The 15,558-nt window shown below is 38.3% G+C and overlaps 1 protein-coding gene across 2 annotated transcripts in view; it reads left to right on the plus strand.

Moving 5' to 3' along the window:
• map3k20.S (mitogen-activated protein kinase kinase kinase 20 S homeolog) overlaps window positions 1-15,558 on the plus strand; it is an 87,654-nt gene that overhangs the window by 13,932 nt on the left and 58,164 nt on the right. For both annotated transcript variants that reach the window (XM_041578931.1, XM_018238868.2), the window contains exon 3: window positions 6,401-6,488. In XM_041578931.1, the coding sequence (XP_041434865.1) occupies window positions 6,401-6,488 (88 nt within the window). The remainder of the gene's footprint in view (window positions 1-6,400; window positions 6,489-15,558) is intronic.

A 15,558-nucleotide genomic window follows, 5' to 3' on the forward strand; every position in this document is an offset into this window, starting at 1 on the left:
AGGCTTTTTAGGCATTGAGTTTAATGGAGGATTTTGGTCCCAAAATGCATATGTGGACATTACACCACCTATATGAACAGTGATAGACATGTGGTACTAGATGTTTTGGGTGTTTTTCTACTGTCGAATTAAAAAGCAGGTGCCCCTGACAATAACTGCACATGCAGCCACTGCCAGAGGGCCTGGGAGCAAAGTCAAGCAGTTAAAGATGGTGGCTACCAACCCTGCTTACTTCTCTGCATTTTAGAAACACATACCGGACATTATTGTGGCTTTTGTGTGATTTGGAGCTGGATTGGGAGCTCTTAGGGGCACATTTACTATTGGTCGAATATTGAGGGTTAATTAACCCTCGATATTCAACCGTCGAAGTAAAATCCTTCAACTTCGAATATCGAAGTCGAAGGATTTACCGCATTTCCTTTGTTCGAACTATCAAAGGGATAATCGTTCGATCAAACGATCCGAAGGATTTTAATCCATCGATCGTAGTCGAAGGTCGGAGTAGCCAATTTGATGGTCGAAGTAGCCAAAAAAATACTTCGAAATTCAAAATACTTTTTATTCTAATCCTTCACTCGAACTTAGTAAAGGTGCCCCTTAATCTTTATCTCTTAGCCACATACTGAACGGTTTTCAGTGTGAATCACCAGTGTGCTTCAACTGTCTGCTTGGCATGTATTATTATACTTAAAACAATGGGCAGATTCTTAAATGTTATATAATGATTAATTGGCTGCAGTCAGTTGGCAACATTGAAAAGTATTTCAAGCTACAAACCGTGTGTAAAGTCGTTTGCTGCTCAATCAAACAGTGATTTGGATTAGCCACTTCCAGAATAATTGTATCATGTGGAAAATGAAGGTTCACTGGATAGCAGATGGGTTTAGTTTCTTAAAGTAATTTTATTCAAGGTGCATAGCACAACATGATTTGGATCCATTGGGTTCTTCTTCTGGTGCAGTTACCTAACTGCACTAGAAGAAAGACCCATGTTGTGCAGTCAGTTGGCAGCAGCATGTCTTGTATAACTGTATCAGTATTTTTAACTCTCAGTTACCAAAGGATGGGTATTTAAATATTTATACTGTTATGGTGATATTTCAGACTAATACCCATCTGTACCAGCAGTGTCAGGTGGATTTCAGTTACGAAATCTGAAGCTGCTGCATTTCCTACCCTAGGCTTATACTCGAGTCAATAAGCTTTCCCAGTTTTTGGAGGTAAAATTAGGTACCTCGGCTTATACTCGGGACGGCTTATACTCGAGTATATACGGTAATAGTTCCTTAATACGATTCCTTCTATTCAGCCATCTGCCTCATACCCTACATGCAGGGTTATCGTTTGGCCCCTTACACCACAGATGTTTTGTGGAAGATCTCGGATTTAGGCACCATAGGTCCCAGAGTCTGTGTTACCCCAACAGATTCACTCACGCTTTACCACTGCCCCTGTCCAAAGGGGTGAAGCTTAGTTCAAATTGGGTGAAGTTTTAAGGTAGAACTAGGAGAGGCTGGGCATAAAAGGTTGTGTTCTGCATACAGAACTTACTATGTTACTATGTATGTTACTATGTACCATTTCATTACTACAGAGAAAAAGGAAATTGTTTTTAAAAATGTGAATTATTTGATTAAAATGGAGACTATGGGAGATGGCCTTTCCGTAATTCGGAGCTTTCTGGATAACGGGTTTCAGATAACGGATCCAATACCTGTATTAAAAAAAGAGAATCTACTTAGTAGTTAAACAGCTTTCAGAAACATGGTTTGCATTTGATGTAATCTATATTGTACTCCTTTTACCATTGTGTAAAGTTGTAAACTGCTCTTTTTTTTATTAATAGCAGTCTAGAAATGCACCAACTTTTACTATACTATGTATTGCCTCTGACTAATTCTATATCCCATAGACTCCATTTTATCCAAATATTCCACATTTTGATTTTCTCTTTAATAACAAAAGTTTCTTGTACTTGATCCAAACTAAGATATAATTTATCCTTATTGGAAGCAAAATCAGCCTATTGGGTTTATTTAATGTTTATATCATTTTCTACTAGACTTAAGGTATGAATATCCTAATTCCAGAAAACCCCAGGTCCCAAGCATTCTGGATAACAGGTCCCATACCTGAATCCCTTATTTGTGCTCAGTACATTATTCTACTGGCAGTGTTGCCTTGCATCCATAGCTTGTTTGTGTGTTATTCCTTTGCTTTTTCCCTCTCCTTTTGCTATCTGATCTGGTTTTCACCCACAGTTGGGGGAGGGGCTATATAAAGGATGAAAAAGTATAATGAATAAATAAGAACATAATTTCAAGTTAACCGGCTGCTCATTCAAATTGCTTGTACCATGTGATCCTGTGTTAGGAAATTAGATAAGTGAGTTAAGGACTTAAGAGGGATTCATACTGTAAAGCAATTTATATTACTAGCGCTATATAGATAAACAATGGTAATAATAAATAAAAGTGCTTTTTCCCTGTATCCTGGATTTATAGGTAAATGACTTCCCATTGCTTGTGCAATATGTGGTTTCTACACCTCCTCCCTTTTTTTGACTTCTTCCTCTATCTATTCCAACTTTATTATCTTTCACGTTACATGGAGGGATATTTAAGGTTGTGTCTGCGGTGTAACTGGGTGTGGTCAGTTCATATCAGAGGGGGTAGAATCAAATGCCTCAGTCTGACAATATTTGACTTGCACATTAATTATTTGCACAAGCAATTATTGGTAAATAGAAGCTGCCATGTCGCTTGTTACTTTTTGGTGCAAGTCTTGTGCTGACTGAAGTGGAGCTGTAGTTGCACAATCTATATATGTGATATATATATACTGTATATATGGAAACCCATTATTGAAAAAGTTACAGAAGACTCCATTATAATCAAATAATCCAAATTTTTTTTTAAATGATTTTTCTCTGTAGTAATAAAACACTACCTAGTATTTATTTTAATACTATTCCCATTAAGATGATTTTTAGACAACTCATAGTAGCATAAAACGTATAAAAGAAGAGTGCAAATAATTAGTTAGTGATATAATGTAATATCTTAGTAAAGTATATATTAAGGGCATAATGTATCATTCTTGGTTTCTTTCCTTTGCTAACTTGCACTCCAGCAAACTCCCGGTCACCATGTTACAGGCTCAGTTACAGCTCCTATCTCTTGAGATGCAGTGGAATTTTGCAAGCATTAAAGTTATGATGCTGTCAAATATAAATATTATTCAGAATCGGTGATAGGAGTACCCTGAGCAATCCCTCTCTCTCCTAAAACGGATAAAGGAAGGGGCTTCACTTACACAGATTCCATTACATCTGCTGTCATTGAGTGTTAATTTGTCACGTTTATTGCTGAAGGGAACGTTCGGCCTTGGCTTTTTAGCATTAGGTCTTTGGGTGTCTTCTTCCCTCTCTTTAAATGGGTATAAAATACAAAATGCCTTTTTTTGTTTTAGATTGATAGATAACAGTGTGATGGGTGAAGCAAGGGAGATGGCTAATCAGTAATGGGACTAGTTTCCTGTTGGCTCTAGTGCAAAATTTGCATTAGGTTTGTCCCCCTTACTGTGGTAAATATCTCCCAGTAGCACTGCCACAACAGGTATGGGATTCTCTTATCCAGAAACCTGTTATCCAGCTCTGATATTATGGGAAGGGCATCGCCCATAGATAATTTCAGCTCCTTATACTTGATCCTACCTGTAACTATGCTGCTAATAGAGCCCGCACTACAGTTGGGGGTAACAGTAGTTTTTTTAAAAAAAAATTGCCCCCAGCCAGCACTAGGACACTTGCACCAAGAGGGAGCTCCTTGTTTGAGCGGCCTTTGAGCGGTCAATTAGAGCGCATGTCATATTCGCTTCTGACGTCACTATGTGCATGTGTGTGCCCTAACATGACATGTGGGTGGCCTAGCGCTGGACGGGAGCTAAACGACTGTTACCCCCAACTGGAGCGCAGGCTCTATTAGCCCACACCTTTGGATGGGGACAATATTTTTGCCCAACAGGTGCCCTTTAAGGTATGGAGATCCTAATTACAGAAAGATCCCTTATCCAGGAAACCCCAGGTCCCAAGCAATCTGGATAATAGGTCTATACATGTACACTGACAATCTCTTAGGTGGCCCTGGAGCAGTCACATCATAATATTCACACACTATTCAATGGTGGTATAGTATTTGTGTTGTGTAAAGGGAGTGGAGAAAAGTGCAACTGTGACTGATATTGCCATCTTTTAGCTGAAAGAAATATATCCAAGAAATTGGAGCTGGATACAGTTTCATAATGGGCATCTATCCCCTCTGCCTTTGCAGGGCAGGCTTATATAATGAATGGTGCATGAGCTTTTTTTGGGGATGAGTTTTAGGAGTTGTACTACAAAATCATTGAAGGTCAACTCTGTTTGAGCATCACTGTCCCCATCTTGCTCTGTTGATCTAATTAGTCTGCTTTCTGAATATGGCTTGTTTTATGTACTGTAACCTCTTAAAACACCTTTGCCCCCTTAAAGTCAAAACATTGTTTTTTTCCTTGTTTTAGTAGGTGACAAAATCACATTTTTACACTCTTTGTCTCTGGTAAAAAAAGCAAATGCAAATTTAATGCATTTTGATGCATTTAAATGCTTTCTTCTCTTTACAATAGAGTAATTATTGCATGAGTAAATTAAGCAGCCATCTGAAGATTGTCATTGGGAGTTTAGCCTTTAAGTTATCCAGGGAGCCTTTTTCCAATTGTGTTTTCAGCTATTTGGGTTCTAGTAACATCACGATAAATAGGTTTTCTCTCCCCCCCGTTACTTCTCCTGAAAGAACAAACGATAACAGTCACAAAATTGGTCTTTGAAGAACATGAGTGAGATCCAAAAAAAAAACAAAATGTCAAAGTAGTTGTGAGAAGCAGCTTCATTCTGTTCCCACTTCTGTAACATCAAAGCCAAAGGGAAAGATCTGACATAAATCAGAAAAGTAACTTTGCTGTTTTGAACGATCCCGCAATCAAACAAAATGGGTTTTCTGACTACATAAACGGCAGTAAAGAGAGGTCAGAGAATGGTGCATCCACCCCAGAATTCCCTGCTCTTCAGAAGTGTGCCTGCAAGCCGCTAACACATGGGGTTTGATTCATAATTCTTTAGAAGGTGCACACACAGAGTGGCAATGTGCTGCACTTACTTGTTAAATGTTTCCCCCTCTTCTTACTTTCTGCTCTCAGTGATGTCACTAGGAGAGAATCTACAATCTCTATATTAGTTTATCATCATAAGTGCCAAGTATAACAAACATGCCGTCGCCTAGCTATTGATATTTGCAGTTCCCAGAGTACTTGGCCGATCCATAGCAGGCTGTTTACTATATGAATGCTACTAATGACTTGTCATAAACCAGCATATTACATTAAACTGTAGCATTTAGGAAAGGGGAGACTTAGAATTGTGGAACAAATGTAAATATATTGGGAGCTGAAATGTTGGAAAACCCATTGTATACAACTAGTAAAAATAAATAAATTCTGCATTCTTGGTACGGCACTTCCAATTCATGGTTAGCAGCTTATGGGTAACTATGCCTGTAAAATGAGTTTAATGTTGAAGGAAGCTGTACATATCGTATAAAACATACTTTATTGTGGCACTAAGTAATTCCTTAGTAAACAGCACTTAAAGTGTGTATCACACACTAAAATATTTATCTCACTAAAGAGCTCATGTTTAGTCTAGAAGATAATGAATGTAGCTTGGATTGTATTGTTTATTATAAATGATGCTATGGTTTGATGTTGAAACAAGTCTTTATTTGAGGGAAATGATTAATGACAGGCATGTTATATGTGTATATGGAGTTGATACATGTGGAATTTTAAAATATAGGTCAAATGAAAGCTGAAGCCAATGAGATTATCTGCAGATTACATTTGGATATCATTGTTTAGAAAAGAAAGTGCCACTCTTTATTATTTCTGTCATTTAAGCAGGCCACACGCAGGTTGCCAAATGAGTAGATCTGTGCCTGATTCCTTCACATCAGTGGTGGGACAAATTGGGTCCATCTATATGCTCCCCCCCTCCTGATTGGATCACCCGGGGGACCCATGTACAGCCATCAGTTTATGGTCCTGTGAGGTGCATAGAAAATTCCTCCTTTTCTTGTCATTGCTCGAATGAGCCCATATAGAACAGCCCACTTGGCTTAATCGTGGGATCTTTAGATAATAGAAATCTCAAAACAAGCAAGCTATTATTTAAAGGGGTTAAATATAATCCCTACAACTCTTCCAGGGGCTCCAATGCATAATTGCAATGCAATATCAGCTAACTGTTTCATAATTTACATTTAAGTAGAAACTAGTACTCACATCCTAATTCTGTGCTTTTTTACAGGCAGAAATACTGAGCATGCTCAGTCACAGAAATATTATCCAGTTTTATGGAGCCGTACTTGAACCTCCGAATTACTGTATCATTACAGGTAAGGCTGCAGTATGCTATAAATGTATTTTGTTGTTTTATCGGCTAACATTTCCAAGGCCAGGGATCTCTGTGTAACAGCATCTGCCATGGTTTTGGGATTGTTTGGGGATCTAGCTGGATGAGGGGATACAAACAACTACTTTGCAGGGATGCTCATGGCTTTAGTTTGTTTTTCATTGATGAAATGGTTTTCTCATGCTTAGCAACAAATCAGCAAACCATGGTTATCTTTTTACTGCAGTACATTGAAGAATGAAAGCAAATATATCATTGTTACAGCTAATGTGCAGTAATGTTTATTAATGAGCATTAAGACCAAGAATGTGGACACATATTCACTTTTTTCAAGCTCTAAATGTGACTGCACAGGTTGCTGAACAGCCATCTCCAATAATGTCTTGGGCAATTGAGAGTAGGATAGTGGCATCACGTAACTGTGTATGTGCAGTGCACTTACTAACTATATTTATATATAGTACAATTGGTATTGCTATAAACAGATTGATATTGCGGATGTCTGATCAGTTATTATATTTTTGGAAAGAAACATCTGAGCATGATGCTGAGCCCAGCCACTGATTACTAAGAGCTCAGTAAATCTCCTCCCCTGCTCTATTTCTGGACTATAACATCTTGCTGTTGACAAAAATATCAGTGGCACCGCTCTCTGCAACTAGAGCTGGGTCAGGTCCATATCATATAAGTCTTATAAGCACTATTCTTGCAAAGTGAAAGATGGCTTTGTTCAGAGTTTGTCCACATTTAGAAGCAATTTTATATCACAAAGCAAAAGGCCATCTAAGTAGGCAAATCAACTAATTGTGTCATTGCAGCTCTACAGAAAGTAGTGTTCAGTATAGTTCTACCAGTAATTATTACTACATACCTTGATGTCTCTGTTTATTGTGGAGGTACTTCATAAAAATCCTGGGCAGCAAGGGTTCTTTCATTATTTAAAGGGATTCTTTCATGGGAAAACATGTTTTTTTCAAAATGCATTTCAATTTTGAAATCTGACATGGGGCTAGACATATTGTCAATTTCCCAGCTGCCTCCAGTCATGTAACTTGTTGTCAGGAATCAAGGCGAGTCTGAAGGTATGAGCCTCCCCCACGCTTCCCACTTGTTGCGCCCTGAAGGTTGGTACAGGACGGTCCCAGATAAGGAATAGCAGGAGTGCTAAGTGAGCCCGCAGAAATAACAGTTCGTAATAAGGACTCAGCACTTATCTGCAGTAGAAGAAGCGAAGTCAGGAACAAGCCGGGTCATACACAGGAAACAATCAAGAAACAGGCGCCAGTTGAGGGAAATCCAGTAGAGTAGTCAGGGAAGCCAAGGTCGAGATCAGGAGAAGCAAATACAGTAATCCAGGGATAATCAGGAGAGTAGTCAGGAACAAGCCGTAGTCGTAATCAGAATAATTCATCAGTAGAAATACGCTTAGTGTCAGTAGAAACGATCACCTCGCATTGAGCCTAGGCCGGAGTGACCTTTAAATGCGCGCTCGTGTCAAACCGCGCACGCACGCAAATGCGCGCCCGCGTCAAAACGCGCGCGTGAATCAGAACACGCGCCTGAACTAGCAACAGGCGCCGGTGTGGGGATATTGGCCCCAGGAGACGTCGGCTCAGCTTGAGCCAGATCTGCTGGGACCTGACACTTGTGCTCTGATAAACTTCAATCACTCTTTACTGCTGTACTGCAAGTTGGATTGATATCACCCTCTCAATTCCCCACCCCCAGCAGCCTAACAACAGAACAATGGGAAGGTAATAAGATAGCAGCTCCCTAACACAAGATAACAGCTCCTTAGAAGATATAAGAACAGCACTAAATAGTAAAAGCCAAGTCCCACTGAGACTGATTCAGTTACATTAAGAAGAATAAATAACAGCCTGCCAGAAAGTAATTCCATCCTAAAGTGCAGGAACAAGTCACATGACTGGGGCAGCTGGGAAACTGACAAAATGTCTAGCCCCATGTCAGATTTCAAAATTAAATATAAAAAAATCTGTTTGCTCTTTTGAAAAATGGATTTCAGAGCAGAATTGTGCTGGAGCAGCACTATTAACTGATGTGTTTTGGAAAAAACATGTTTTTCCATGACATTATGCCTTTAATTGGCCAAGTGCTAGTTTATGCAGTACATTGTACTCCATCTGCAAAACGGTTTTGTTATATATTTCCTATTTTTAGACCCTTCACCTAAGCTGTGTTCTATTGTTATTTATGTTTCAGCCCTTGCTAAAAAGGCCGATAGACTAAAGGTTTTACAGTCAAACACAAGCTCATTTACCATTGCTATGCACTGAAATGGGCACAAAGTACACAACCTAGTGGTAACTACTTGCACTTATCTGTACTAGCACCATGTATGCGGACCCAATCAGCACCAAAGGGAAGGCATATTGCAAGACACTGGAGGTGTTTAGGTCTTGTGTCCTTCTCAACCTGGATTAGGGATGGGCAGTATAACTGAATATGGAGAGTATCTATTAAGACAAGTAGTCCTGAAAAGCTGCACTTCTGTTCATTTTAAATATGTATTTAGTGTACAACATTTATTTAGGCCTAAAGACCTGTAGAAGCTAGTCAGATGTTTTCACCTTTGCACCCTTTATTATATTACTTCCAATTTTTGCTTAAACGAAATACTACTTTGGATAGTTCTAAAGGTTTTTTCTTTAGATAAAATAAGATTGCCATAGCCATGTGCAGCTCACTTGTGCTCATTTATACTTGTGCTATGTACCAATTTTAGTGCATAATAGGTAAGGCACAGCGCACTCTTTTGCATGAAAGCTCAGTACTAACAAGGTTTTCTTTGCATGTTGCCCCTATGGCTGCTCAGTGTTGTTTTCAGTTAAATGACATGCCCATGTAGGCCCACGTCCCTTGCAAGAGCAAGCTGTGGCTATTTGCTTATAGTTTACAACTCCTTTTGCATCTGGCTAACATTTTGCATCTGATTGCAGTGGGTGCTGAGGTTCTGGGGAGGAATGTTTCACCATGAATAAAAGAATACGCCAAACTGCATGATATATATATATTTTTTTTACAATAATGAGTCTTATTTACCAGGATCTTTGGTACCAAACCCCCTTGTTTTGGTTAGTTTTCCTTTTGAACATACACTGTAACATCAGATCGAAGTCATAAATTCAAATGAGTATAGAAACTGTTACTGTTTTGGTTCAGTTGTTTTGTGAGCCAGAAACAAAAAGTGGAAACCTACAGTACATCAGTTAGAGTAGCTATTGTTTGGACCTAAATATTTACTTAGTAAGTGCGGGGATTTGTTTCCTCTCTATGTATTTCCATGCAGTTTGGGAGCTGCTAATCTGCAAAGAACAATAATTTCCAACAGCAAAGTTCTCTTTGAGCTGCAGGCATGTTCAATTGGCCTAGAGAGAGAACATTGTTATTCTCACTCTCACATTTTCCTATAAATATTATTCTAACCTTAGTAATCCACATATTTGCATGAATTATTAGTCTCTGAGTTTTATAGTATGGCAGTGTTATTGTAAATTAATTGTTGCCTCCAGTTCTAGTTGGGTGACCTGACCTGGAGAAATCTTTGTATTATTATTATTAACATGTATTTATATAGCGTCAACATATTGCGCAGCTCTGTTCCTGTAATAATAACTATAATACGTTTTTGGCTTAAACTTGGCATATATTACAATATCTTTTGAAAAAGGTACTTAGAGCCTACAATCAAGACTTAGAGTTTTTCTAGGCTAGGGAAATAAGTCTTTTAATATGGCAATATAGGTGATTCCTGCCTGTGCTGTATAAGATAAGACGGGAATGGGAATGAGGGTCATTCTGTTTGAATCTTCTCTAGAGAAGAAGGTATATACCAAAGGTGCTGATTACACAATGCAGGCAGGGGTACACACTATATAAGGGATGCCCAATAAGAGTATAGCTCAGAAGATGATAGTGCGCTAGAATAATTAGTATAGAGATGAACTATTAAGCAGCATCACACAAATAAGGATTGCATCTATTGGACAGTACCCAGGTTGAGATGTGTGAGTGTTCACCCAATCAGGTTGGGCTGGAGGTGCTAGACTGTAGTACTTCTTACAATTAGACTTCAGCTTATGGAAGGATTGCAGTGGCTCCACTCCAGAGTGACTGAATGAAGCTTCTCTGTCTCCTATGGTTCAGGTAACTTTGGGCTAGAAGTGGCTTGGGGGCAGTTTTTAGCCATTCTCGTCTTCTAACACTCTTTGATAGGACTGTGTCAGCATCACAGAATATTTGAAAACGAGTCTTGACTATTGACTGAAGGAAAACTCCTCTGTCTGTAACTTTGTTTCAGTGGTATAGGTAGTCAGAACCAGCAGTGGATAGAAAATACTAACAGATACTGCTGTAATAGCTATTATGTTAACAGCAACCTTCCAATTAATGTTAATGAATGTATTGGGTTTACAACTCCTTTGATGGAGTCAGCCAGGTTAATTTATTTGAATAACACATGATATGATTTATCTGACGTTGTGATGATAATATCCTTTTAACTGATTGATACTGGAGAACTGAATTGAGAGAACCCAAACAAATGAATTAATACGTTACAAATGCCAGGGCTGACATAAGTTTACATTAAGCACAAGGAACAAGAATGAAATATTGACTCGTAATCTGTATGCACTTATCCCTTTTTTGGTAAGGTTTTAAATGCGAGACACCAAGTGCCGTGAAGGTAAATAATTTATCTCTAGAGCAAACTCATATCACATGTACTGTTTGTTTCCTAGAATGAAATTCTTCTTCCACTTGCTCACAGTTATAAATAGTGACCTTTATCCTCTCATATTGATATGTAATGCAATACTGGAATAGATAAGTACAGTTTAGGTAGACCCAAGTCGTGTTCATCTGTTGACATCATAATATTTTTAAAGACTTTCTTACAACCTACTTTTGCAGGTTAGTGTTCAGTACACAGACATTCTTCTAATTTAGAATTCACCAAGATTAACCTTCAGTCTGCAATAATTACAAAGCAGACACCAAAAAGCATTTCCTAAGGGACCTTGTATAGTGCATATCAAATAGTACCTCTTACCATTAGATTGTAGGCATTAACTTTGCATATTACAAATAGAGTAGCATCTTTTAGCATAAGATCATAGGCAAGAAACATGCATAGTAAACACACATTTCTTGTTTGCTATGCAAGGTTACTGCCTACGATCTCATACCAAGAGATAACATTTATTAGCATTAGATGGTAGGCATGAACCTTGCATTGCATACACAAATAGTACCCCTTACCATTAGATTGCATTAACCTTGTATGGTAAAAACCAAATAGTATAGCATCTGTTAGCAATAGGTTGTAGGCAAGAGCCTTGCATGGTGGCTGCCAAATAGCATCTCTTAATTAAATTATAGGCACGAACCTTGCATTTCTTAACTCTAAACTTGCCTTAAAAATGTATATATCAGTCCCTATTATTTTCTGCAAGTACCGTATATACTCGAGTATAAGCCGACCCGAGTATAAGCCGAGGTAACTAATTTTACCTACGAAAACTGGGAAAACTTATTGACTCGAGTATAAGCCTAGACACAACTACAGCCCTGTCTCCCAGCAGCGCACATTCCGCCAAAGCGACCCCCCCCAGCGATCAACCAGACTTCTTTACAAAGTTGATGGTGACAGAGAATTGCCAAACGGATTACTGTGTGCATTGTCCCACTGTCCCACTACCATTGCAGTCACTGTTATTTTTTCATATAACCAACAGAGGGCGCTGTGTGATATTGCAGTCACTGTTATTCTTTCATATAACCAACAGAGGGCTCTGTGTGATATTGCAGTCACTGTTAATCTTTCATATAACCAACAGATGGCGCTGTGTGATATTGCAGTCACTGTTATTCTTTCATATAACCCACTGAGGGCGCACTGTAATTCTTTCATATAACCAACAGAGGGCGCTGTGTGATATTGCAGTCACTGTTAATCTTTCATATAACCAACAGAGGGCGCTGTGTGATATTGCAGTCTCTCCCCAAGCGAACTGTTGGTATAGGAATGATTAAAAGTGACTGCAATCTCAGCTGCTGCCCACTGACTCGAGTATAAGCCGAGGTAGAATTTTTCAGCACATTTTGGATGCTGAAAAACTCGGCTTATACTCGAGTATATACGGTATTTGCATAGCTGCATTTTAGCAGTTTCTATTGGATTTTAGGCTTCAGAGTTTGTTTTTGCCCTGTTGGTCTGCTCTCTGCCATTATTTAATTGCAGCTATCCAATAAGTAATCCAGGATTAAGACAGAAATACTCTGTCTTAGGCAATGGTCTTCAAACTGTGGGCGTGAACTGAAAAAGTTTGTCAGCCAATGCTGTAAGACAAGATAGGGAACTCTCAGCTTATAATTAGACAAATATAACACAGTATTAAACAGAATATTACATTTGATGTTTGGGTGAAATATTTCCATATGTATACATTTCCATATACAGTATATATAAAAATCAGAACTAAGGTAAAGAACACGAGGAATTAAAAAACTAAATCTAACAGCCAATTGGGTTTATTTAATGCTTAATGATTTTCTAGTAGACTTAAGGTATGGAGATTTCAATTATGGAAATATCAGTTATCCAGAAAACCCCAGGTCCAGAGCATTCTGATGACTTGTCTCATACCTGAATTTCTTTAAATATCCATTGGCCACTTAGAGTCTTTGTTAAATTTTGCAGTGTAATTGATGTATATGCTGCGCATATTACAGCTGAAGTGGCCAAGTATAATCTCTGGCCTTTAGGTCTGTGAAGCAAATCTCCAACAAATGCAACAAGTATCACACTTCATTTTTGTTTAAAGTTCAAAGCTCAGAATATCAGTCTACATACCCTCATTCCCTCTTTATTTCTGACTTCTAAATTCTATGGGGTGGGACTTAAGGGAAACACAGGCACTTGCTCGTTGTTCTATGTTTACAGTGTGTTGGCACAGTTCTCTTGAACACACCACTAACATTGAAACGAAACTGAGATGTCTCTCTAGAAATGCTGCCTTCTCAATAATACCATTCTTGTATTTCCAAGTTCCACGTTTATTAGAACATTTATTGGTCATGATGATAAGGGCTGGATTATAAATGCTTAAATGATAAGATGTGTATATACAACTAAGCTGCGTGAAATGGGTTCTTCCATTGAATTCCCATCTGATTAAAAATTGAATCCATTTTCCAAGGAGGAATCAGGAAATTTGTGACAGCAGCAAGGGCAAATCCAACCTTTGTCTAAGAAGATTTGGAGAGCCCCATGGGCCTGTAAATTGGTCAAATATATTTTTGATAGTATGAGGAGGAAGGTGGGTAATTAAAATTTTTTTGTACAGTTGTCCTCCAAGGTCTTGTTATGCCTCTGATAAAGGCATAATTTCGTACTTCTTTACGTACTTTCATAAGGCAGTTGCCAATATACACACAGGTCAAACAGAAGCTCTCATAGAAAAGGTTAAAATTGGTAAAACTCTTTTTAATACTAAAACCAATAATTTCTTTAAAATAAGCAGTAATTAAAAGTCTAGTCTTATTCATATACTTTTTTTTTTATAAAGTTTGTATAACAAGCTAAAGAGGCTGTCATTTTGTCAGTTCACTGACAGAAAGATCACAAGGGTGGATAACAAGTGAAAGCTCTCTCAAATTATTTCTGTTTTAGAAAAAAAAGCAACACATCCACTACATCTTCCAGCTTCAGTAAGAAAATTTGATGTTGAGTTTTGATGTCACTGGTTTCCTCCAAGTGAAAATGGTATAGCTCATTTGATGTTGGTTTGTTATAGTGTTGGTTTAGTTCTCTCTCTCACACAATTAATTCAATTAGTTCATTGTGTTTAAAGTCTAAAAAAAACAAAAAACTTAAGCAGGGGGAAATAAATTTAACACTTACAGGGGTTGAGACTGTGCAGAGGCAGGAATGTTTGTGGATGAGGAACAACTTCTGGAAAGCACTGATAAAATTGACTAGAGTTCGTGTGTATGCATGGCAGGGGCCTTGCATTTTAAGCTGTACAGCACTGTGTAACAAGCAAGTGATATAAGAAGTAAAAGTTATAATAATCTATTTGGACACACTTTTCCTACCATGTCAGGACTCAGGTTACCACTCATATCCAGGTCATTTAGCAGCTTATAGAGGGGAGGGGGTCGGAGAGGGAGCACTGCGGCATCGGGGGGCCCTGCCACTGGAGGGAGGAGCAGCGGGGGGCTACTGGGAGGTGGAGTGGCGGGGGCCCTGGCTGCTACAGGGGGGGGTGGCTCTGACCCCCCCCAGTCCGACCCTGTATTTAGTGATGTCTGGCCTTTCTTGGCCTAAGGCAATTGCTAGAAATGCAGGCTGCAGATTTTTTCCATAATTTGGATCTCCTTACCTTAAGTCTAATAGAAAAAAATTAAACATCCAATAAACCCAAGACAATTGTTTTGCCACCAATTTGGAGTCAGACCATGTAGTTACTATCAGTTACAATGTACTGTTTTACTACTGCAGAGATAAAAAAAAATTATTTTTAAAAATTAGAATGATCTACCTTAAATTGAGTCTATGGGAAATTGCCTTCCTATAATTCAGAACTTTCTGGATAATGGATTTCTGCATAAGGGATCCCATACCTGTATTCCAGCTCCCAGGCCTTCCCATGGAATGTTTTCTGTCCTTAATGGAAAATAAATCTACTGAGCTCATCTGTACCTAAGAACATATATTAATTATTTTTAAAAAGAATATATTTTACAATTAGTTTTAATTATTAAACTCAATCTAGGTATATTATTGTTTGAATACTGTGTGTTATATGACATTGCATATGCATACTTTAAATAGCATGTCATACTGAGGAATTCTATCCGTCATGTACAACAGTAGAAGAGACATACATTCTTTACTAATTGAATAAGTGTTGCTGTTTATTTCTGAATTAAATCATTCTGAATCATGTTTATTTTTGCATCGTTGGTTTGTAACTCTGTTTCCCAAAGCAATTAACACATCTGGAACAAGACCAGGATAAAGCAAT

This window comes from Xenopus laevis, chromosome 9_10S, assembly GCF_017654675.1.
Source record: "Xenopus laevis strain J_2021 chromosome 9_10S, Xenopus_laevis_v10.1, whole genome shotgun sequence".
Taxonomy (NCBI): Eukaryota; Metazoa; Chordata; class Amphibia; order Anura; family Pipidae; genus Xenopus; species Xenopus laevis.